At 46.9% G+C, this 23,540-nt stretch overlaps 1 protein-coding gene across 1 annotated transcript in view; it reads left to right on the top strand.

Annotated features, from left to right (window-relative positions):
- The first annotated feature begins 17,389 nt into the window (after window positions 1-17,389).
- The window catches only part of LOC119401999 (uncharacterized), a 67,268-nt gene continuing 61,117 nt past the window's right edge, over window positions 17,390-23,540 (top strand). Inside the window, exons 1-2 of the mRNA XM_049418245.1 lie at window positions 17,390-17,455; window positions 18,841-19,159. Coding sequence (XP_049274202.1) covers window positions 17,390-17,455; window positions 18,841-19,159 — 385 coding nt within the window. The remainder of the gene's footprint in view (window positions 17,456-18,840; window positions 19,160-23,540) is intronic.

Raw genomic sequence — 23,540 nt, 5'->3', positions numbered from 1 at the left:
TAAAAGAAAGATAGGGAATTTCTTGACGAAAACTTTTTTTACGCCGAGGCGAGATTCGAACTCCTGTATCCGCGATCCAAATACGAGCGTGCTAACCACTCGGCCATCTGGGCACCACGTTGGCAGAACAGAGCACATCATTGTATAGTTTTGTACAGCAAAATGATGGCCAAGACGATTGTGAGCGTGAGGAGGAATGTGAGGGTTAGGAGGAGATAAAAGAAGACGGGGAGCGAGTACAGAGAGAGAGAGACAGAGGAAGAGAGATACGGATAGATAGACAGGAATAGGAACATGAACTATATAGAAGGGCAGGGAAGATACAGCGAAAAAGATTGAAAGCGAGAGGCCAACTGCATAGACCGACAGACCGACAACAGGGGGAGAGAGAAAAACAAAACACATAAAAAGAAATAGAAAAAAAGAGAGAATGAAAGGGAAAGAAAGATGACAAAACAGAAAGACAGTGAAGTAAATAGACAGACAGAGAAATAGTCAGAAAGCAGCAAACTTAACACATAAGATGAAAGAAGGCGAGAGTCCGACTACAGAGAGAAATAGATAAAGAAATAACTATCGTATATAAGAAGCACAAAAAGATAGAAGGCGAGAGAGTGACTTCACACGCATAGAGACAGGGAAACAAAGACAGAAAAAGAAATGGGACCAGTAAAAATAAAAAAAGGGAAGACAATGACAGAGACGGAATGAGATATAGAGCAACATACACAAAAAGAAAGAACGAAAAAAACGCCAGGCCTGCGCTGAAACCGCAGCACAGTCACAGCGAAAGTTGGAAGAGCGGCGTTTCTAGAGCCCGTTAAGCTCTCTTGGGGCTACAATACAAGTACACTAGAAAGGTACCCACTACGCCATAAATCACAATTTTTGTGAAGTTGGGAAGCACCTACTAAGCCATTATTCGTCATTCTGCGGAGAAGCGAGGCGTCAGCTACACGTCTGTAAGGCATTATGTGTATTTTGTTCACGCGACGACTGATGACGATGAATAATTATGGCTCAGCCCTTCGTAATGGGTTGGAATCTTTAAACGGCCCACCAGTTATGTAATTTGCATTAGGTGACGCCCGGTCGCTATTTCTCTCTCCCGTCATGCTGTATAACATACGTTGACGTGGGAGAGAGACGAGGTGGGGGGGGTGAAGAACTTTACTGAGACCCCGAGGAAATGGATCATGCGCTTATGGGCTTCCTTGGCAACCAATACAAGTGCACTTGCGAGGAACCCACTACGCTATAAATCATTGTAGTTTTTGAGAAGTAGGGCAGCAGGCACTGTGCCATTTTTCGTCATTCTACGGAGAGCCGTGGTACCTGCTAAACACATGTAAGGCATTATGCGCACTTTGTTGATGCTGTGCCTGATGACGATGAAGAATTATGGCGGAGCCCTTTGTAATGGGTTGGAAGCATTCAACAACCTACTCGTTGCGCAATTTGCATTGTGTGACGCCTGGTTACAGAATTCGCGTTGTGCGACGCTTGGTGCTTATTTTACTCTTCTATCACGCTATATTACATATGCTAATGTGGTTGCTTCCCGACATGAAGCCTGTATAGGACCTTTTTGCAAAGCAGTTTCAAGCACCGGCATGGCTCAGAGGTTGAATACTGGGCTCCCAGGCAGAGGGCCCGGGTTCGAACCTCGTTCCATCCTGGAATTTTTTTTTTTTATTTCGTTTTTTTTTTTCTTGTTTCGAGCGATACTGGTTACGGACACCGGCGGCGGCGGCGGCGGCGGCGGACAACTACGGCTCCAAAAACGGCCGGTGAAATGATCTCATAACAGCTTTCGCTGTAAAAAAAGCGAGGAAAAACGTAGCTGTGTAAAGGAGAGTGTCGCATGTATAACCTGCCGAGTGACGTAAAAACTCTTCCTGAACCGGCACTCTCCTTCATCCTCGTTCTCTTTTGCTTATAGTCCACCAAGTATGCTGTGTTCCAGCCTTCACGAAGTCACGATGTTTTTCCCCGGACGGTTAGGCCACTCCTTCGTCGGCCTACCCGTCCCGACGAAGGAGCGGCCCGATGCTCTACCGCCTTGAGCGGCAGCGTTCCTCAGGACCTAAATAAAGTTATCTGTCTGTCTGTTCTGTGGTAGTTGCTCACCCAAACGAATGCATTATGAAGAACAAATGTTTTGAACGGATGAACCTCTACGAAAGGTTTGACAACGGGTGTATACTTATCGCCCATGTGTCAGCATGGTGTACAAGCAATCGATGCTTTAGAAATGGGATGGTGCGCACAACTTGCGACATAACTGTAAACACAAGCTTAGGCGTCGCAAGCATACCGAAGCTCGACGAACTGTATGGTACTGTTTCGAAATTTTTCATAAGCTGAGCTGCTGTGGCAAAGCTGCAAGAAAAAAGTCACAGTTTCGCCGCAACGGTGAAGCAATGAATGCGATAGCAACAAATTGGAATGTACCGCGAAGAAAGGGAACCAGTTCGAAATTTCCAGCGCGTCGCTCAAGTGCAAAGGACGCACGAAAAGAACACACATAGTTCGCGCTCGTAGAACGAGCGCGAACTATCATGCGTCACAGCTCGACACTTGAAGCGCACTGCTCAAACAAAGCAGGACGCTCGAAACGAACGAACAGGTAGGTACACACAGGACGAGCGTGAACTGTCGCAGTTGTTACTTATTTCTGTGTGAACAGCGCGCTCCTTTCGCAAACGCGGCCCCGCTGCAGCGAGCGAAGCGACCTTCGTACGCTCTGTGACTCAGCGTGGCCATTTCGGGGAAAGCGCATGACAGACAACCCCCCGCCCCTCCCACCCGCCCGCCCTTTTTTTTTCTTGGATAAGCGCACGAATGCGACCACGCCCTGCAGGGCGAAGAGAGACGGCGTTCGCAGGAGCGGGGCGAGCTGGCCGACGGCTTTAAGTGCGCCCGTTGCGCTTCTAGCGCCATCTCGCTGGTAATATGGTATGATGAACTTTATTCGGGTCCTGAAGATCAACCCTAAGTTGAATGAAGAAACGCTTATAAGCGCCTGCCATCTCTGAGTATTGCGGTAAAGGGTGTGTATATAACGCTCGCCGTTAGCCACTTGGACGACCTGCGCTTTGTGGCATAGTGGTAAGAGCCACGCGCTGCGGATCGAGAAGGCGCTGGTTCGATTCCGCGCTTCGGAAACTTTTTTTCGGAATTATTTTTCTTTGGGACTTATATATATATTCATACTTATACATGTACGCTGCATGGCGGCGGCGACGGTGACGGCAAAAACCAGCCAAGACTGTCCATATAATTGCTAGCGCAATAAAACGCTAAGATGCGGAAATTATATTGCAACTTCACATGCGCAGCATTCGGTCGTTCAGTGCGCCCTCATTCAAATGGAATCGCTAGATGCGATATCAAAGTATGAATTCACGGCAATGCAAGGCTTGATCAGCTTGTAGCATGATTTCATCCTACACATGGCAAACGTCAACAAACAAAATACGTGATTGATCTCTCTGTCATAGAAATCGGTATAACACGCACTTGAAACGTGTCTTCACAGACGTAGTTGAGCGTTTGTTGGGCATGCTTTCGCCCCAACAGCGAAGGAATTAATGCTACAGCAACAAATTGTAATGTCACGCGAAGAACGGCAAGCAGCTCGAAATTTGCAACGCGCTGCTTAAGCAGAAAGGACGCAGGGAATGAACATACACAGGATGAGTGCTACTGTCACACTTGTAACTTAGTTTTGTGTGAGCAGCGCGCTCCTTTCGCAAAAGCGACCGCTGCAGTGAGCGGGGTGACCTTCGTGCTTTCAACTAAAACTTGCGGTGAGAGCAAAAGGTGTACAAACCAGCGCCATTAGGAGATAAGCGCGCGCACTAACGACCACGCCCTGTCGTGGCGCGCACTCATCGCGACGCGTGGGACGTCGATCTTTAAAGCGCGCTCTTCGAGCCCTTCGCGCAATCTCGCTAGTGATAACGAAAACCCGCTGATGTACCCCCGATCTCTGAGTACCGCCACCGGCAAATGGTCTATATAAATAGCTCGCCGTTAACATGGCGAACAACGTTCCGTGTGTAGCCTAATCGTTTCGCGCCGCGCGTTGCGAAGCTACGGGTCGAAGGTTCGGCAACCGGCGACGGAACTTTTCTTTTTGTCATACGTCAGTCTTTACATTTTACAACGTCATATCAGTGACGAAAATACATAAGTGGAGCCGTGGTGGGCACCGGCATAAAACACTTGTTTGTTAAAAAGTTGCATATGCCACGAGAATGAAAATTTTAATCAGTGTCGACAAAAACGAGCTCGGAAACGCGCTTATACTATTTGAGCATTTCTCAGTTGGAAGGTGGTCTTCGAGTATCCGTAAGTACGCAGAATGAGCCCCTATCCTCCTAAAGTTTCATGTGGGTGAAAAAATCTTGATGCCGTTAAGCTCACTTGAACGCCTAACTAGTCATGGGAGAGGGACAGACAGAAGGGCTCATCTTAGTCATAACACAAATGTGTAGTGACACATCAAAGAAACTAAACATCGAACAAGAACTAACGTGAAAAAAAACATGGTAAAGAAGGTCCATTACGACATGAAATAGTCTTCGTACTTGCCTCATTCCTTGAGTACGGAGTGGCTTCCGCATGTTCGTCGTCCATGGCTTGACTGCAACGCGCCTCTGTTATGGTACCAGGTTCGCACACTGGCCAGGTGGTTGGGAGCGGTTGCAACAGATCTCTTTTTCGCTCCAATAAACACTAATTGTGACACTGGAAGCACTGCTTCGATGTATATCTCGGAGAAGCCATGTGTGTCGACAAGTTCTAGCTGTGGCAACAATATGCCCACGCAGGCGCTGTTCATTTTATAAACTCAGATAATACTATCGCCTTCCACGGTCTCCGGAACTTCGAAAATCAAAATGCGACATTCTGGTAGAATTTTTAAAGATATGCATATGTGTTGCACTCGTTCCCATGGGCCGTAAGATTCCTTAGTGTTTCGTAGAATAACAGAGAGCTGAGCTAGCTGGTACGCATTCATTCATATGTCACTATCTTGCGGAAGCACGCGATACTTTTCGCATGCAATAATACGCGCCACTTTCGGCATTATCCCGAACACAATCGACATATCTCTCACGTAGACCAGTCACATGCGTGCCGGATGGATAGGCATCGCATGTTGCCTGCTCATGCGAAGATACGTTTTTGTGCCTAGATTTTTTTGTAGCTCTGTGCCTTGACAGTTGTTAGTCAGCGCCTGTGGTGTCTTGCCTTCTCTCTTGTGACCTTGTTTGCACGACCAGTCCTTTAACTTAGTGTTTCACATTCCAATTTGCAAATGCGCTCGGCAAGTTTTCCGTGACAGAGATCCGAAAGATAAGCCCACACAGACAGACCGCGACATTCCACATAGCACGCACATGACACCCAGTGATGACATCATCCTGCTTACTATATCGAAGACGAGCAAGAAGACAACCGGAAAGCATGACGTCAAGTGCAATCCATAATGAAAAAGCGGGCTAGTATGTACGGGTTCTTACTTATGCATTAAAAGCCCTAACACCACATGGACAAGAAAGGGCACAACACGAGCGCTTACTCGCAGCTGAACAATTTATTGCGCCATAATAAAATATATCTTAAACCTGACCCTCAGGTATTATCCGCGCATATGCACCGTTAGTCAATGGAAAGACGACGTGTGAATATAGGCCTAGTGGAGCACCAGGTCTCCTTGCAGGGAAGACCACTAACACAGTTGGCTATTTACTGTGCTAAATGCGGATGTGAATCGCTGCTTTCTGCGACCGAAATATCGTTCAAACAACCAGATCGCATGGCACGTGCTGAGGCTTTCCATATTAACTCTAAGGCGTCGTTCTGCATCAGCGCCCATCTTTGGCCATATCTGCCAATGATGTGACACTGCTCGAGGAGTGGAGATAGTTGGAGGGGTAGCGCATGCTTGTGTCTCTTCCGTGTTTGCATTGACTAACGGTGCGCATGCGCAGGCAATACACGAGCACCGGGCTTGGGTATATATTTTCTTCTCGTGCAATAAAGCATTCACTTGAGAGTAATCGCTTGTACTGTGCACTTTCTCGTCCCTGTCGTGTTAGCCCTTTGAATACATAAGTATGGTCCAATGTGGGATGTCTATTGGTGCTTTGCAAAGGATTTCAATTAGCAAGCACTCTACCGGAACTAACTCAACTGCACGGTGGTGGTCGCGGATGTTAGTTCTGTTTAGAAAGGACGTTTTTATGGTGAGGCTTGTCTTGACGTATGGTGTCTTTATGCGGTGGTTATTTAATTCCATTCCAATTCCAATTCTCCCACGCATGCTTCCCACCCTCTAGAAAGTGTTCAGTCATAATTCTTTATCGTAATCAGCCACATGCAGCATCAACAAAGTGCATGTGATGCCTTACAGGTGTGTAGCGGTTACCTCGGTTATCCGCAGAGAGAGGAACGGCGTAGTGCGTTCTGTCGTACGCCACAAGCATTATCATTTATGGCGTAGTCGACACCTAACAGAAAGCCTAAACTTCAAACGCGTTTGGCCTTGCCCCCAACACGAAGCTGCGCACAGAATTCGCATTAGGCACTATCGTAATTTTCGGTGAATTTTTCAACATTTCAGCGTAAGCTCTTGGAGCATGCTTTGTGTCTTCAACTGATGCGTCACGTTCTGTGAGCTCAACGGCTTTTCTAGGCTTCATAGGCAATGTATGATTCCAACGTACATTATAACGTGGAGTGCACCCTACCTTACTGAAAAGGGCAAGGGCTTGCACTGCGCTTATGACTAAGTGCAGTGCACGCTAAAATATTTTACATCGCATTGCTCTCTACGGAGATGCGAGAAACGTGCGCAATAACGTTGCAGATGTTGCGAAAACTTACTTGATCCTACTACGTGATTCTGTAGGACTCATTCACCCTCCTGCGGTAGGATGAAGTGCCTTCGCAATAGAAACGAGGACACGTTCACAAACTACAGAATCACGACTCGGTGGCAGTTAGACACGTGATGCTTGTCCGCATGTGTGTCGGTGATCCATTTAATAGTTAAAATCTACAATAGGACTGTTCATGTTCGTTAAACTTCCGAGTTAGTGTCCCAACGATTGTTTCTTCCTTTTTTCCCCCTTTTCATCAAACGTCTAAGTGGATTTCGTGCTCATCCTTTTTGTTTCGTTGGCGAGGTATTTTTGTTCCCTCATTTTACACCTCAATGTAGCGCTGAATGCGTCGTTCGTTGCAAACCAACAAGCCTTGCCAAACTCTCCGTCGATACACTTTACGTCATTCGGATAGTCAGCCCTTAATACGTGGTGATTTCGTGTGGTCAGAATAACTAAACAGATGGTTAGCATAAATTTATGTGGAGATTTATGTGAGAAAAGCGTGCACGAAAATAACGGTATCGTTCTGGTGCTTGACCGTTTACACGACTATCAAGAGATCGAAGAATGCCTGGGTTTTGCGCTTTTGAATGAAGAAACCGGCGAGAAGGGGGCAAAACGTTCTTTGTTATTCCGAGAGGAGTAAAAGACGCCATGCGACAGGATGTGTGGCCACACAGTACACGCAGGAGGAAAATATGTTCCCGCAAATGATTACCCGCCTTTGTGAGGTGAAAATTTCATTGAGTATTCACAAATGTTGCCTCGGGGAATGTTTTAGTCACCCCTATGCTAGTGCAGCGTCTTTCGCGTGGCTACCGAAGATGGTTCATGCACTTGACCCGAAGGTCGCGGGATCGAATCCCGGCCGCGGCGGCTGCATTTTCGATGGAGGCGAAAATGTTTGAGGCCCGTGTACTTAGATTTAGGTGCACGTTAAAGAACCCCAGGTGGTCGAAATTTCCGGAGCCCTCCACTACGGCGTCTCTCATAATCATATGGTGGTTTTGGGACGTTAAACCCCAGATATTATTATTATTATTATGGTTCATGCACTGTAACATTGCCGGGGAGCTCTTATTATTCTTGGCCTAAATTGACGCCTTTGGGCTCACCGATAACGATCAGCGCACCACGGTAACTGACGGCTACATTTCCACTGCAATCACTTTCCGTTGGGCTCACTTTTGGTCGTTGGTTTTCTTTTATGTGCATGCTATTGAAGGTTGAATTCATACCTTTGCGATGCAACATGCACAAGCTGTGCATTCTTCGCGAATGCTCGTGACATATTTTTATATATAACGATATATGTGTGGCACACCTGTTCCTAAAGCATCTTAAAGCGAAGGACGTCCCCATTTCTTTAATGACAACAGATGTGGATGTTGTTTAGGGTGTCGGGATCAGTCCTATTTATTAGCTTTACGTAAAAGCTGCCCTCACGTAGTGTTTGTAAATGTTTGTCTTTAGAAAAAAAGTGCGGAGCCGCTCAAGAAACTTCCAAAAAGAAAACTGAAAAGCGGCTTCAAGGGCGTCAGTATGCACGCAGCTGTGGCAGAATTGGCTTAAAATAAATCAGAAGAGTCAGTGAGCATATGTCCTATGGCTACATGTAGCTTATTATCTTTCCGTACGCCTGCACGTCACATATTCTAGCATGTACCGAGGCTATCAAAAAAAAATGTGAAAAGCGCGGCACCCGCGTACACTGCTCGCGTTTCTTTTCATCGTGCTCTCACCTACTTCAGAATCATCATTAGGTTCATCATGCGCGTGTCTAGTGCGTTTTATTTACAGATAGGCTACAAGCGCTTAAACATAAATGCCTAGAGTGAAGCACGTTCTCACCGTGCAGTTCGCAGTTCTTTCATCGCGTTAGAACGCGTGCGTGTGTGCGTTGAAACTGAAAACTGTCACTATTTCTTGTCTAAGCAATTGGAGAACTACGGTATGCTTCATTCGGGGCTGCAAAGGCGCACGCAATTCGAAAAGTGCGCTTTATTCCACGTAAAATTAACACCACGCCGCCACAGCTTCGGCCACTCTGGACCAATTATGGCGGCGGGCCGGCACCTTTCCAGTTCCAGTGATTTTACCTTCCGCAATAGGCTAGTGTGGCTAGTTCGCGAATATGAATAGGTGCTCTTGGAAAGTCGTTCGTGCCGCCACCGCAAGAGACGCTAGCTGCTCCAAGTTCACTGCGCACTCGCTCCGAGAGCGTCGACGGCGCCGAACAGCGTCTGTGTTGTCTTGTGACGCAAGTCGTAGGCTGCCTTGTGGCGGCGTGTAGTCGAAGAGTAATAGACTTCTCCTCGTTCTTCTAGTCGTCAAACCAATAGTCTCGTCCTTTGCAAAAGCAAGCAAAACTGATCAATGTGTCGCCAAATGGAAGAATTTATGCCCTCACTGGGAACAGCTCATTCACGCTATTACTAAAGAAGACATGGTTGATTCCTCCGTCATAAAAATCACTATGACACGAAAGTGAAACCTGTTTTTAGAAAAGTAGTTCAAGGTTCATTGCACATTCATAAACGAGCGCCTGCGCAATGTCTACTGGTGTTTGGTGGCTATAGCACAGTTTGATGTGTACTCACTTACGATGGCGCTTGGTGGCATATCTCCATCCCGACGACTAACGTCAATGATCATGATTAAACGTGTGTGTGAGCTGAAGTGGTTAATATAAACCACGACACAGCGTTAGGTGGGGGTCTTTCCGGTTGTCATAGATCCAGTCAGTTCACCCACTAAATCTTAACTGCTCCTCCTCTCTGCCCATCGAAGCTGTGAAAAGGACATCTCAGATATAAAAATAACAGTAAACAACATGCCCGTAACCAAAGTAGACAGGCTTGGACTGCACATACATCGTGTTTGGACTATACATACACCGAAGTCGGCTAAACCCACACACCAAAAAAAAATACTTCAGACAACTGCGGACCACACTCTACCCCCATAGACGGGATACCCAAGAAGCATGGCAGGCTACGAGAGGCCCAGCCCCTCCGTCTAATACAAGCCTTCATCATTAATAAGCTCCCTTATTCTGTTCCTTATCTGTACCTTCTGAAAATGGAAGAGAACGAAGTTAGCACCTTCCTATGAAAATATAAAAATTCACTCTCTGAGCACCGATTCGAACGTCCACCGTACAGCTCAAGAAGACAGGCACATTCAACACCTTAAACGAACTCATACAAGCTCACCTAACCTCACAATATGCCAGTCTATCCAGCACACAAACGAAAGATGCATACTCGAAACGCTCAGTACCAGGCCAACTCCAACCACTAAAAGCAAGCAAACTATTCCTCACCAAATACACATGAATCTACACAATGTGCTGCTTCCTAAAGACATGCGCCTTGTGCACCATGAAGAACGGAGACGGGAGCGTGCAAAATATCTTGCAAAACAATTTTCTAATTCTAAAGAAGTGCTCTACGTCGATGCTGCCGAATACAGTGCCGGTCCTTTTTTCTACCGTATCCGTTGTTTATTTTCAAGGCCACATAGTTACAGCTGCTTCAATTTCCGCTTCTTCTTCTGAGAAGACGGAGTAAGCGGCCATTGTTCTTGCCCTTACCGTTCCAAATTCATCACTTATTATCAGTGACTCTAAAACTGCCATCTACAATTTTGGAGCGGGTAGGGTGTCCGAAACAGCCCCCTCCCTATTCCTGGTTCATCCCCCGCAACCAGATACCACTTAAAATGCGGACTCCCATGCACGCGGGCCTTGCCGGTAGTGAAGCGGCTCACGCCAGCGCCCGAGGATTAACTGTCCTGCGCAGGCATTGGAAGAGCCAAGCTCCGTTTCGACAACGGCTGCGTTTGCTGCGAGGAATCGCCTTGTAACATTTCATGACATATGCAGCACTACCGCTTCGGCCGTTCAACCTTCCCACCGCTAATTACGAAATCCCCGTGCAGGCACGAAGTACTGTTACGACAGCTACAGACTCGCACCTTTCCCTCTCCTCACCTTCTTCACCTCACGTACCCCTCTCTCTACCCGTCCTCTGCCTGTATATATTGCAACGCGTGCTTCTTTTGCTATGTTTATGTAATTGGTCCGTTACACGTGTAATCAAGGTCTTGCGCAAACTGCGCCCGAATGGCCGGGATCCTTCCAGATTCTTTCAGAATCTTCTTATAGGCTTGAGCGCGCAAACGCCAGCAGTGGAATTCATTCTGGAACTAACGCGTCCACCAGCGATAATGTTCGAATGTTCGATGCCGCATGTATAAATGCCAACACGCCTTACCGCAGAACAGATTATCGACGGCCGACGCTCTGTGCGCCACTATCAGTGTACATTGTCTATTGCTGCAGGTTGACTCTCCGTTGGGAGGCGACAAGTTCGGCCAAATAAAGAGTTTAATTTTATACACGCCGACTGTTGCCTTCGTTAGTGTCACCACAACGTGACTATGCTCCGCAACGAAGGCAAATCTAAGTCATATTTTGTGGCCTTGTCCTGTGCACCCCCTCTACGTCCCTCCGAAAAGTAATACATGATGAGGAGTAGTGGGAGGCTGCCTTGTAAAGCTTGAACCCGATGTCCAGGAGGTCATCCTGGTTTGGGCATAGAGAGTTGTGGAGGACTACCGTGGGTAGCGACCTTGCACTACACTCTAAGAAAAAAAAGAGTCAAAAGAGGGTCATGGAACCGTGACTCTCTTCGGGCGTCCATGTGACCCCTTTTGGAAGGTACAGGCAGAGAAAAAGAGTTAGCAGTTCGGAAGGAGTCACTGGACGCCTCTGAAGCGCGTTTCGATTGGCTTCCGTCATTAAAGAGCCGCCGTATACGCCATACATATCGCGCGCTTGCCCTTTGGCGCCGTTGTGGCGCGTTGCTCGCCAACGGAGACGGGGTTGGCGCCGGGGTGACGCGCCGCTTCTGCCTTCTCTCTCAGTCGTCTCAGTCTCCTCGTCTATGCTATTGGAATGCGTTGCGTTGGTTGCGCGGGTTGCGTGTCTTGAAGTTTCATCAGTTCATGTTCATGCGCGTTTTCGATGGTGTTGACGCCGGCTCCGCGCACGAAGTGACGCTTGCAGGGCGGAATATTCATGGAGCTGCGGATACAGACAACGGGCGCCAGTTAACGGTGAGTGTACTGCTTTCGTAGGCACTAATTATACAGCTTTAGCTGGGCGTCTGCAGCAGCGCTGCGGAAGTTATCTGCCAGCCATTTCCAACAGCAGCTCGTGTCCTCGGGGCTGTTGTGGATGCCCAACTAAAGCTGTCGGTTAACGAGTTGCCACCGTTATGCGCGTTGCTGTACAAGCTCCCATAAAATGAGCGATGCAAACAATTATCAAGGGGCATTTCTTGCTGATCGCGCGTTGTGTCTGCACTACTGAAGGTGCAAGATGTCGTTTTGAGATGCACTTTAGTCTACTTCATAATAACATTTCCATCGACCTTGAGTGCGCTGCGTGCTTCCGCGCGTGGGAACGTGAAAAAAAAAAAACGTCTGTGTACAGAACGCTCAGACGCACTATATATAATAGTTTTTGTTGTCTTTAAGACGGTAGCTTGAGGTGCAAATATAGTACGGTGGCTTCCAGAACGTATGCGGTAGTCATTCAAGTTGGACACGCCTCGCCGGTAAGGCGAAAATGCTAGACTTTCGACGGCGCCCGTTGTTGCGGCCGTCGCCGTGCACTTTTTTCCTTCGTTTCTGTTTGCTGTTTTCATGGTTTGCCAACATCTGTGATGACGCTATAACGGAATCAAGTGAGTGTACGTGATTGTGGGAGTTATGTGTGCTAATTCTAGCATATGACATGTCTGATCTCGACGTAGACGGCGTCCGCACGCGCTGGGTGTCGTTCGGGCCCTCGTACTGGCATGTGTTTATCTGAGTATGGGTTACGTTTGTAAAACATGCGGTCAGTAACCGCTCACGGCGTGCGCCTGACTGCCGGAGGAAGTGTTTGGGTGTCGGGGTAAGCCGGCGCAAAACCGTGTTTATTCTGAAACCAAATTTTGAAGCGATTTCTCAGAAAACAAGTGCTTTAATTCGTGTATAGCCAGTGCCTATTGCGGGACGAGGTTCCCGCTGCCTTTTACGTGAAAATTTGTTTTCGTTACTTCATTGTGTCTGTGTGAACCACGTATTTTGTAGGTTTTGCAAACCATTACTGCAATTTCATTTTCTCATCATAATATCACGTTCTGCTTTTCAGATACCGTTGTTCATGGTGCTCACGCTGAACAGGAGTGACAACCTAGCAAGCCACAAGTCTGAGACCTCCAGCCGTCACCACTTTTTCATTTATTCTTAATCATAAGGAATAAAGATTGAAACATGATGCCCGTTTCTGCAGATTATTTTGCACTATATGACACTATGCACATCAGTCACACATTTTAGTTGGCTATACTCATGGAAGAATGTAAACGAGGAATACCCAAACTTCTTAATTGGAAATCAAATACCATCTTTTCGCGCTTTCTATGTAACTTTGCTGGAAAATATGTGTTGTTTTGAAGAGTTTTATTAAAATAATGCTAAAACTGAACTATTCCCTGTTTGCAGTCGCTGGGCAGAACGGCAAGTATTATTGGACTTGCTTAAAATGAACACTCCACTATTTTCAACAGTAGTCGCGCGAAAGTAGAGCAAGGGTCAAATGAGTAGCTTAAAATACTCGTGGAGTCGCTTGACGCTTCGGTGTGGGTCACTTGACCCCGTAGGAGTGTTACCGGCAAGAGTCGTCTGACTCCCTATAAGTGGTAACGTGATCCTTCGGATGAGAGTCTTTCAACTCTTCGTATAGGGTCGGGGGACTCTCCTAGAGCGAACCGACCCTGACCCACCAAGAGAGTCACCGTGACTATTTAAAGATAGTCCTATACGTGGCAAGTCAGAACTCTCCGAAAAGAGTCACGCATACTCTTTTTTTTCTTAGAGTGTATCTCTGTCCCTTTTCCCCTTCCCTTTCAAAAAGATAAATAAAGTTTTTACCTACCTACCTACAATAAATATCGCGCAAAGATGACATCAACAAGTACACAATCACTAGTACGCACGAGGCGCTCATAGAAAGCCTCGTCATTTGAGGATAAAAACAGCAAGGTGTGCGCTTTCCAGTAATTGGGGAACCAACACTTCTGCTTGAATCAAATTTTCATTATACTCTAGCACACAGTGCTTCAGAAACGAGAGAGGCAGAGCTCGAGGCTCACTCCGTGAAGGCGTGAAGGCGTCCCACTGCAACTAAGCACTTGACTCAAACTGTATTGAAACGAAATGAAGTGGAAATTGGGGAGCCACTTTCCGCTGAACTGAGTAGGGCACGTCTATGCCAGCGTTCCTTGCATCGATTTGCCCTAGCGTTGAGTAAATCCCCTGAATGAAACTCAGGGGCTTTAGCGCCAACGCTGCAGAAGCGCGCCCTGACGGCGCTTGTTAGTGTCATGACGTAGTACTTTAGTTCACCTCTCCAAGACGGTGACACCGCCTCCCGCGGACTGTGAAAGGAGGATGTGTGAATGACAGATGGCGCTTTTGTAAAGGCTCATACGTGAACGTCCGTGGCGCAGTGGGTAAAACGTCCGGCCACATCGTCGCGGTCCGAGAGGTCGTGGGTTCGACTTCGAGATCATCGAAATCGGCGAAACTTGCTCTTGTGTTTTCCTCTGTCATCTGTCCGTGTGCATGTTACCGACGTCGCATCATTGACGGAAATGATGCCAGTGACGTCTTGGTGTTCCCCGGCGTAAAACTCCTTCGCGTTAAAAAAGATCTGCCGCTGGGAATTTTTGGCGGAGTCACGAAATTCGACTACATTCACCAGAGAAACCGAAACGCCTAAGAACGAAACCAACGACACCAGCAGGCAACCGAGAAAGATATTGGTGTGAACAAAGCAGATGATTCAATCTATGAATCGAAAATAAGTGTTGTATACGCAGAAGCAGATATGGTTGATTCGTAGTTCAGTGGAATGAATGCAGGAATGTGAAAGTGTGTTGACATAATGACCTGCATGTGCATTGTACTTCAACATATAAGCAATATAACATCTTGTATTGGTCCTATGATTGTTGCTAAATTGGGCGCCATAGCGCTGCTTTATGCAGGCGAATTCGCGTTGACGCCTTGTAGCCCATATTCATCACGATGACTAACGTTCACGACCACGATTGCCCACTTGTGGTAACTAAAATTACCACAGCGGGCGCTGTGGAGCGAGGGGTCGTAAGTTCGATTCCCGGTGACGAAACTTTTTCTTCTGGTTTTTTTTTCTTTGCCCACTGTTAGTCTTTATATTTTACAACGTCATATCCGTGACGGAAATACCTCAGTGGAGCCGTGGTGGACCCCGGCATAAAAGCTTTCGTGTTAAAAAGCAGCTTTACCAAGGTAAAGGTAACAAGAAGCACGTACTTTAAAAAATGGCTCATCAGCAGCTCATGGGGCTTAGCGACATGCGTCAGGAGGCAACACTTCCGGCGGAACGAAAAATAAAGCGGAAGTGACGCAGCATTCGGTAAACAAGTGACGTCATTATGATGGCGCTAGCGCCTTATTTGATCTTAAATCAATTTTCCTAGGCCCCTGATCGCTAAGGACTCACGCTAAGGCGAGCCGGCGAGTTTTCGACAGTGCGCATCAAGTCGACGCCAGCAAACTAATATCGACTCATGACTCGATAGTGGTGTTTAAGTGTAGGAAACTTATTCTTGCAAAGGAAACTTATTCTTGCAAAGAATAAAGGAAACTTATTCTTGCAACCTTATTCGGCGTTCGTGGCACCTTCCGTAAATAGATTGAAGCAACCAGCAGTGTACCTCTCCAATTTGCAGCCTCGCTTACTTGCTTCGCTCATAGCAGGTGGGTAATGTGGGCATTGCTCGAGCGCTTCATTTCTAACACAAAGAAATGACACCTTGTCACGCCAAAATGGACATTCCTCTTTTATTTAAAGGTCGCAAAATCGCAAATTTATTACACTGATCACAGTGAGCATAGTGTGTGGTCATAAGTACAAAAAAATATGCGGACACTACCAACACTATGTTTTTGCCCTATGTTGCAATAAATTACCGTTACGTGTAACGAATGCCGGCATGCGAATTCTAGATCAATAGATAACTTAGCGATCTGCTCACCGGTAACAGAAATATTGGTATAGGCAGTGCGTCTTCATGAAGGAAACCGGGCCGCAGGAATATTGATTTATGAAAATCCAGGGAGCACAGTACTCGAAGCATTGCCCCGGTGTCTTATCTAGAAGGCATAGGTCACCTGGCGTAGTACGTGTGTTGCTTTTGGATCTATGCATAGCACATCGCTTAGCCGGGGTAGCGAGGAAAGCGCTCGGCGGTAAATCTGCATTGTCCCGTTGCCAGTTGGACACTGTACTCAACACGGTCACCTACGATGAAACGCACCCCACAGTCATTCAGATGACGCGTGCAAGTGCGGAACACCAAAACAAGTGAGGGGGCGTGTCGTCACAGACGAACTTTGCGGGAGCGCCTTTTCATTCACTGCAAGTGCTGAAGCTACACTGAATAGTAACGGCATGCACCTCCCTGAGGGCTCTAAGAAAAATGTTTTTCCTAATTAATAAAGGCTGTCAGAAATTCTTTGCATATTGCGCCTTCATAATATTGCTGCGGAAATGTCATTTGTAAAGCATTAAGATTGATTCCGCCTTGAATAAAACTTTCTGTTTCGCGATTAGCGTTTGTTTCCTCCGTACCTAGTCGTGATTGAATCACGGCACCATTAACTCACCTTGCTGATGTCGCTGGCAATATGTACCGAACCGCTTTTTGTCCGAAGCTTCGCGATCCATTTGGATAGAGCTTGGCTCCACCATTGAAAGGGCTTTCCAAATTAAACTAACAACCACAATAACACGCTTGCCAATAATTCGGTTTCTCTAAGATTTCTCTGCAAATGAAGTAATTTACAACGCATGAATAGACAGCTTTCACTTGAAATCACGCTGGCCACTTATCTTCGTAGTGGTCTTGAATATGGTATGGAAGACAATGTCGTCACTGCATGCATCGTGGGCACTACGCGGATTTTTGCTGGCTGTATGTGTAGGTGTATCTTGCGTACATTGAACATTTGCAGACCACAGATGCACGAGGAAATGTCAAACGCAAAACAATGTTATGCTACAGCATGTAGCAGCGCAAGAAATCTGCGCGTCTCAAAGTATTCTAACCAATTATCATTCTCTGTTCTTCCATTATCAAAATTCCCAGATGCCGTGAACGAAACAGAGATTATGTCTGCCTCTCACAAAGAGCTCGTGCGTGAACATCTTGTTTATGATATAGCAGCTTTTCAGACACGTGATTTTCATTACACATGACTTTCCAAACACTCCCTCCGAAGCGGTGCTCCCTGGGCCAGATGCAGTATTTCTTTACTGGACGAGGGATCCCTTGACAGCAGCCCCAACTGCCAGTCCAGCGTCAGCGCACACACAAGTGATCATAATGGGGGGACGTAGCAGTCGACCCGTCAACGACGGGAACGCTGAAACAACGTTAGCAAGACCACAGGTGAGTGCAAACAGATTTATGTACCATCTCTGAATGGTTTATTGACGGCAAGACTTGCTCGTAGCTTAATGCTTTTACTGTGTTGTTTCACTTTGCTTTACATTCTGTGTACGGGCGTCAAATCAAGCGTTCTGTTTGCCCCAACATTTGACCAAGTAAACATGCAAGTGACTGTAACGCCATGAAGAAAGTTCTTGCGTTATCGTTAAATTTACCGCCACCCTATGGTAACTAGAACTACGATTTTCAAGCGAAAATGCTGAAGTATTATGAACTTGCCTTATCAATTGTTTCTGTCGGTACTGAGTATAATATTCATTCTCTTGGCATATGCAACGTCTTTTTTTTTATTGGCGTTCCCGTATAGAAGCAGGAAGACCTGCTGTGCAAGCGAATTTAGCGTTGCATTTCCGACAATTCATTGCTGATTCTCCCATCTCGTGGTGCCATTTGAATGATGACATGCTGAATAAGATGAATGGGCTAATGCGAAGCTGTATTACCGTGTCCGCAATTAGCGTGCGGCTGGCATCTCCCGCAACCAAGCTAAGCTTATGAATAATTTCGACATAGTGCCATTGCCGCTGAGTGATTCAGCTTGCTTGCGATCTGTAATCTTGCGTTTACAATATTGTCGGAAGTGATGCGTAGCACCTGATTTGTAAATCATTGCGTTCTTCTGTAAGACGGCAACAGAGCGGCGACAAGTATTAGCGTGGTTACAAAGATTTCTTAGAAGCGCATGCGTTCGCAAAATCATTGTTCATTAGCCGCTTAAACAGCATGGCGACATATTGGTGTGGGTACGACACTTCCGTATGCGCGTTAAATTTGCTGGTGTGGAAGCTTGCGGGGCGAACAAGAAACGGTGATCACATGGTTGTCGCCAATTCTACAAACCTCTTTGCATGTATGCCTGTGTTTGTAGCCGTGCTATAAACGCGCATATTCAACCATGTCTCAAGTTCACGCGACTCTGATACAGACTAGGCATTTGAAATTTGAAACTCCACTCGATCGATGCAACCCAACGCCAGCCTCCGCATGTCCCCGCAGGTGCATCGCTGAAGACACCAGCATTTCAATGTAAGCGCCCTCTTTAAAACACGCGTTCGCGTTGTTTCAGGAGAACCGGTGGTAGCAATGTCTCCAGAGTTGTTTCCCTTCCGCCGTACGTCTCTTTCAACCCAGCAATTTATGGTAAAGTACGCTCGACCAATACACAGTGGTGACATTCGCGCCTCTGCTTATCCCATCTTGCCAAGCGGTTTCCCTACATCAATTCGCATGCTGTTTCGTTTCTCGGCACTGGAAGCGCGTTACTGTGCGCGATGCTATGATTGCCAATTCTGTTTCTAATGAACAGCCTACGCCATCTTCTCCAGGATGAAGAAACAGGACGGGCAGTACAAGTCGCCGGCTCGCACGAAGAACTGGGCGATAGTCACGCTCCACAGCAGGCGCAAGCAGTGGATCCGCCTGAGATCATTGGAATCTCGCACGCAGGCACCGTAGTCGAGACGCTGGAACGCCTGACAGCATTACATGCGCGGAGGATAAGGCTAACGCAGCGAGCAGAAGCGGTGATAGAAGTGCACGCTCCCCAAGATCTCAAAGTTTTGGTGCAGAAACCTTGCCACATAAAGTTCATTCCTGTCTACCAACAAGCCATTGTAGGTTCAGCTGGGACCGCAGAAGACCCACGTAAGAATTTTGACATTCCTAATGAGCTATCAAATAGGCCATGTATAAGTCCTAGCCTTCCTAATGACTCCCTATGAAGCGGAAACCGAATTCATTCGCAATGTCCCCTGTCATTCACGCCACCAAGCGGGTGTCAGGAGAACGCCGTCGAGAAGGTTTAGCAGACGAAAAAGTGACAGCTCTGGCAGCCACTACCTTGTTCGTTTTTGCTAGCGGGATTGTGAACGCGTTGGCAGGAAAGAAGCATTACGACTCCGCATATTTCCGGCATATGTGAAGAAACCGGGCCCTCCCTGACACTATAAATCTGATTCGTTCTTGCGAGAAGCTAACTTTTCGGGAAAATACACGTCCAGTTGCGCGTCCACCGGTAGACCACAGCGTATAAATATCAGCTTGGCGCGGTTTCCTGTAGCCGCGTAGCTTAGTTAAATGTTATCGTTTGATCACAGTCAGACGTTAACGTTTAGTTGAAGCTCATGCGATTTACTTGCTTATAGCACTCGTCAGAGTTTTTGAAGTGCGTGAATCCCATAAAGTTGAACGCGGGAAGTCACGCGAGCTCGCGATGTCCTCTTCTATAGAACAGTGGAAGTTTCGGCCAGTTGGTGATGCATATGAAGCGCAATAAACTGGACAAGAAAGTGACAGACAGGATGAGGCGCTACCAATAACTGTGAACATTTATTAAAATGCATCGCAACAGCTAGACAATATGCGCAGGAGCACAATACAACTGATGACCGGAAACGAAAACAACTGACAACAGAGCCTGCCGCGAGATACACCCCCCGTGACAACACTAACATGTTACAAATGAATTCGCCAAGAATGTCCGAATGAAATGTGGCAAGTATGTGCGCAGTTGACTATGTAAAACCAGGGAAGAAGATAAACAGGACAAAACTACAAGCTAAAACAAAACAAACTGCTGAAAGAAATACAGAAGTAGTAAAGCCGCTTAAGTATGGCTACTCATGAAACGCACTTCCTTGTTTAGGAGAGGAGCTCAAGCGACGCTCACGCCCAAGTCGGGTTCACAGTTGATAATGTTGTGTCGTCCTGTCTGTCTGACTTTTTGTCTCGTTTATTGCGCTTCATTTTACCGAGTGTTCCTCTTCTACACCTGAGAAATATCAAATTGGCGATATTTTAAAATTGGACGCTTTATCCTTTGTCAAAAAAAACGCTGTTATCATTTGTGGAAGCGACGCTTATTATTCAAGGATGCGATAGCACCACTCCTATTGTGGAGCGAGCGCTCTCAACCCAGTCCATCACCTGTGTGTTGTTTCCATAGCCAGCTCTGCGACGCTTGTTGTTGTACGTCGTTGATAGGTGCTAGTACACTGCAAGCCATTATATTGTTCGCTCTGTTGAGAGCAAAATGTTCTCCTAGCCGAGATGCCTCTCTAATTAGAATCACTGCGACGCGGAGAGGGTGAAGTGCTTCAAAATGAAACCATCTTCACGACGAGGATTTATCACTGGATATTCAAGGCTGTGAACGCACCGACAGGGACAGCAAAGGTGATGATCAGCTGCTAACTCACGAGGAGAGAGTTGCACTTCACATCCATCGTGCGTTAACGTCTTTTAGCGCTCTTAAGCCTGTTTGATTCCATTTAGACTGTAGTAGCTTTCAGCCAGATAAAAATAAAATAAATTTTCTTGTGCATTGCATTTAGGGCTACTTATTGTGGGTACTATGGGGCGCCGCTTGCCACGAACGCGTTCGACCTCGACCAGCGGAAGTGAAAGGGTTAGAGCGATAAAACGTGCAGTCACAGCCACAATCCACGCCACTCCGTTAACTCTACATGTACTTAACCGGTACGATCCGAACGGCATTGTTGTTAGACGAATTCTTCGGCGTTGCGAAAAGCATGCCTGTGCATTCTTTTTGAGATCCATGTCTCGAGATCCTGATCAAACCTGCAACGCCCGAGAGAAGTGAATTGCGCACGGCTAGAGTCTGAGCATGGCTCTGACACAAGCTACTCAATGGGATGTTGAATGATTGCGTTCCGTTGAAGAACTAGCTCCACGTTCCTGAATGCGCAAGCAGTGACCACGGCATAACAAGCTGTGAAACCATCGTCGATGGCGCTGCTTGCTGGTGCTCCTCGCTAGCGGACTATTAAAGCGGCAAATCAGTCAGGCAGGCTCAGTACGTGCTACATCGAAATGCCGTTCAGTTCATACGTAAACTCAAGTTCATGCAGTTTCCTGTAGCACGCACAGGATTTCGCAGAGAATCGTTGATGAACGGCAACGGAGACGAAATATGACCTTTCACACCGCTGCAAATAAATAGATGGCGAGCCTTTCGCACTATACATGTTTGGACAAGTGTTTTAGTCTCATTTCATTTCAGTTCAGCTCATCACTTCATCCGGTAAAAGCGGTGCGGGGCGTGCGTTCGCACGTCCTATGTGTTCATATGCTAGCTGACGGTTTTACCCTCCTCCGGGCACCATCTTGAATCGCACGGCACGCCCCCTACACTTCGTGGACGTTGCAAATAGCATACGTTGTTGTTTCTAGGATAGAATGGGGCAGTTGCGAGCAAAGGAGCCGAAAAGCAATCATGAGGGCAGCCATTTGGACTTCGCATATTCTGATAAGATCCGATCAGGATTACACATACCTTGAATACTCATATCACCTTCGCATGGCATTATTATGTCCGGTGCTTAATTCAGAATGCCCATTGAACGTTTATAAGATACTTCGTCATGATACCTTGGGCTTTCTACGTGCACTGCTGCATTTCATATAAATGTTTTCCTTCAGAAACTTTTCCTCATGTCAAAACTCGGGCGTTCGTTTTTTTTTTTTTTCCCGAAAAGTTGGAATCATTCGACTCTTTGGAGCTGGGTGACCAGCGTAGCTGACGGGCGCACTCCCACATTTGCTCACCGTTATTTATAAGTGCCCTCTTCCTCGGCATCCTCGCAATGTGCTGTGGAGCATGATTCGTTGCTAAAATGCTGCGCGTTATCGTATGATGCAGAACGCGCCTACAGATACCTTAACATTCTCCGATGCAACGGTCCCAGATGATAAAATGTCTGCGTGACGCCAATGTCCATATATTGCAGGGCATCCTGGTGCACCAGCTGTTCCGCTGGAATGTACGATCAAACGTACGAACCATTCGACGTGTTTCACAATATAACGAAATTTCGTCTTTGTACCACTGGTATTGTCATCGCTCTTGCACAGCGAACGTTTCAAGGGCGGAGCACTTTAAGGGCCTCGCATGCTGTATGCTTCATCTTCTCGCAAACTGCGCAGCAGACGGGACACAAGAAGGAACGAAAGGGACAGACGAGCGCAGTTTCGTTCCAACATTGTGTGCCGTCTGCTGCGCAGTTTGCTAGAAGATGAAAGCTTGCCAACTCGCCGAGCTTTCGATGCTTGTTATGCTGTATGCTGTCGTATGCTGTCATCGCATGCTGTCGTATCTTGGCGTAGCGCAGGCCAAACCACGAATAGCATAGTCATCTGTAGCATATAAAGCGCGTGCTCAAGCCAAAGAAAAGTCGTGTTCCTCTTGTTCTTCGAGCGCCTTGATGATAAGTGAGCGCGTGCTGACTTACGTTCTTCTTTTTGTCCTTTGAGTGCTTTCATGATAAGTGCGGAGCACTTTAGAGGCCCGGGCTGTCGTACGCTGGCGTAGCTTGGCGTAGCGCACGGAAAAGCACGTATAAAAATCGAAAAAAGAGGAAGCAAGCAAGTAAGAGAGAAAAAGAAGAAGAAAGAAATAGAGAAAGAGAGAGGCCGAAATAAATAGAAATAAAAAAGAAAACGAAAGAGAAAAAGTAACAGAGAAAAAGAAAGAGAAAACCGAAGAGGAACGAGGGATGTTGCACAGCTCCGCACTCCCTTCAGTCTTGGCACCCCTGGTGCGAAGAAGTCTTAAGTTTTATTATTTTTTGGCGGGCACTTTTCACCGTGAGAACGAATTCTTCCTTCAACTAGCGATTCAGATAGCCATATTCTTCAGCGTAGGAAGGCCACAACGTAAGCAATAATATTAGAGCTCTGAATCGATCGCAAACATTTTAGTTCCTTCGAGTAATTCTTCATTCAATGCAATTGCTTTTACAAGAAACACGCTGTTGATGGATAACAGAACATTTACTTAATTGCAGAGCATCTCGCCGAGTGGGAGACGTTCACGAGGGCGCTGTTGGCCGTGCATCGTTGTATTTTCCGCTTGGCCCTGCACATCTGGGCTGTTCCCCAACCTCGTGGGCGCTTCTACCGGGGCTTCACTCTGCAAACAGGAACCGCCCTGATCGATATTGAAATCTCAGCATTTGAGGACCCTTGGAGGGACTTTGTGCTGCCCTGCTTGCGGTACTTGTATCGT

Source organism: Rhipicephalus sanguineus, chromosome 8 (genome assembly GCF_013339695.2).
Source record: "Rhipicephalus sanguineus isolate Rsan-2018 chromosome 8, BIME_Rsan_1.4, whole genome shotgun sequence".
NCBI classification, from domain to species: domain Eukaryota; kingdom Metazoa; phylum Arthropoda; class Arachnida; order Ixodida; family Ixodidae; genus Rhipicephalus; species Rhipicephalus sanguineus.
Note: the sequence above shows the minus strand (reverse complement) of the source record. Positions and strands in the feature narration are given on the sequence as shown.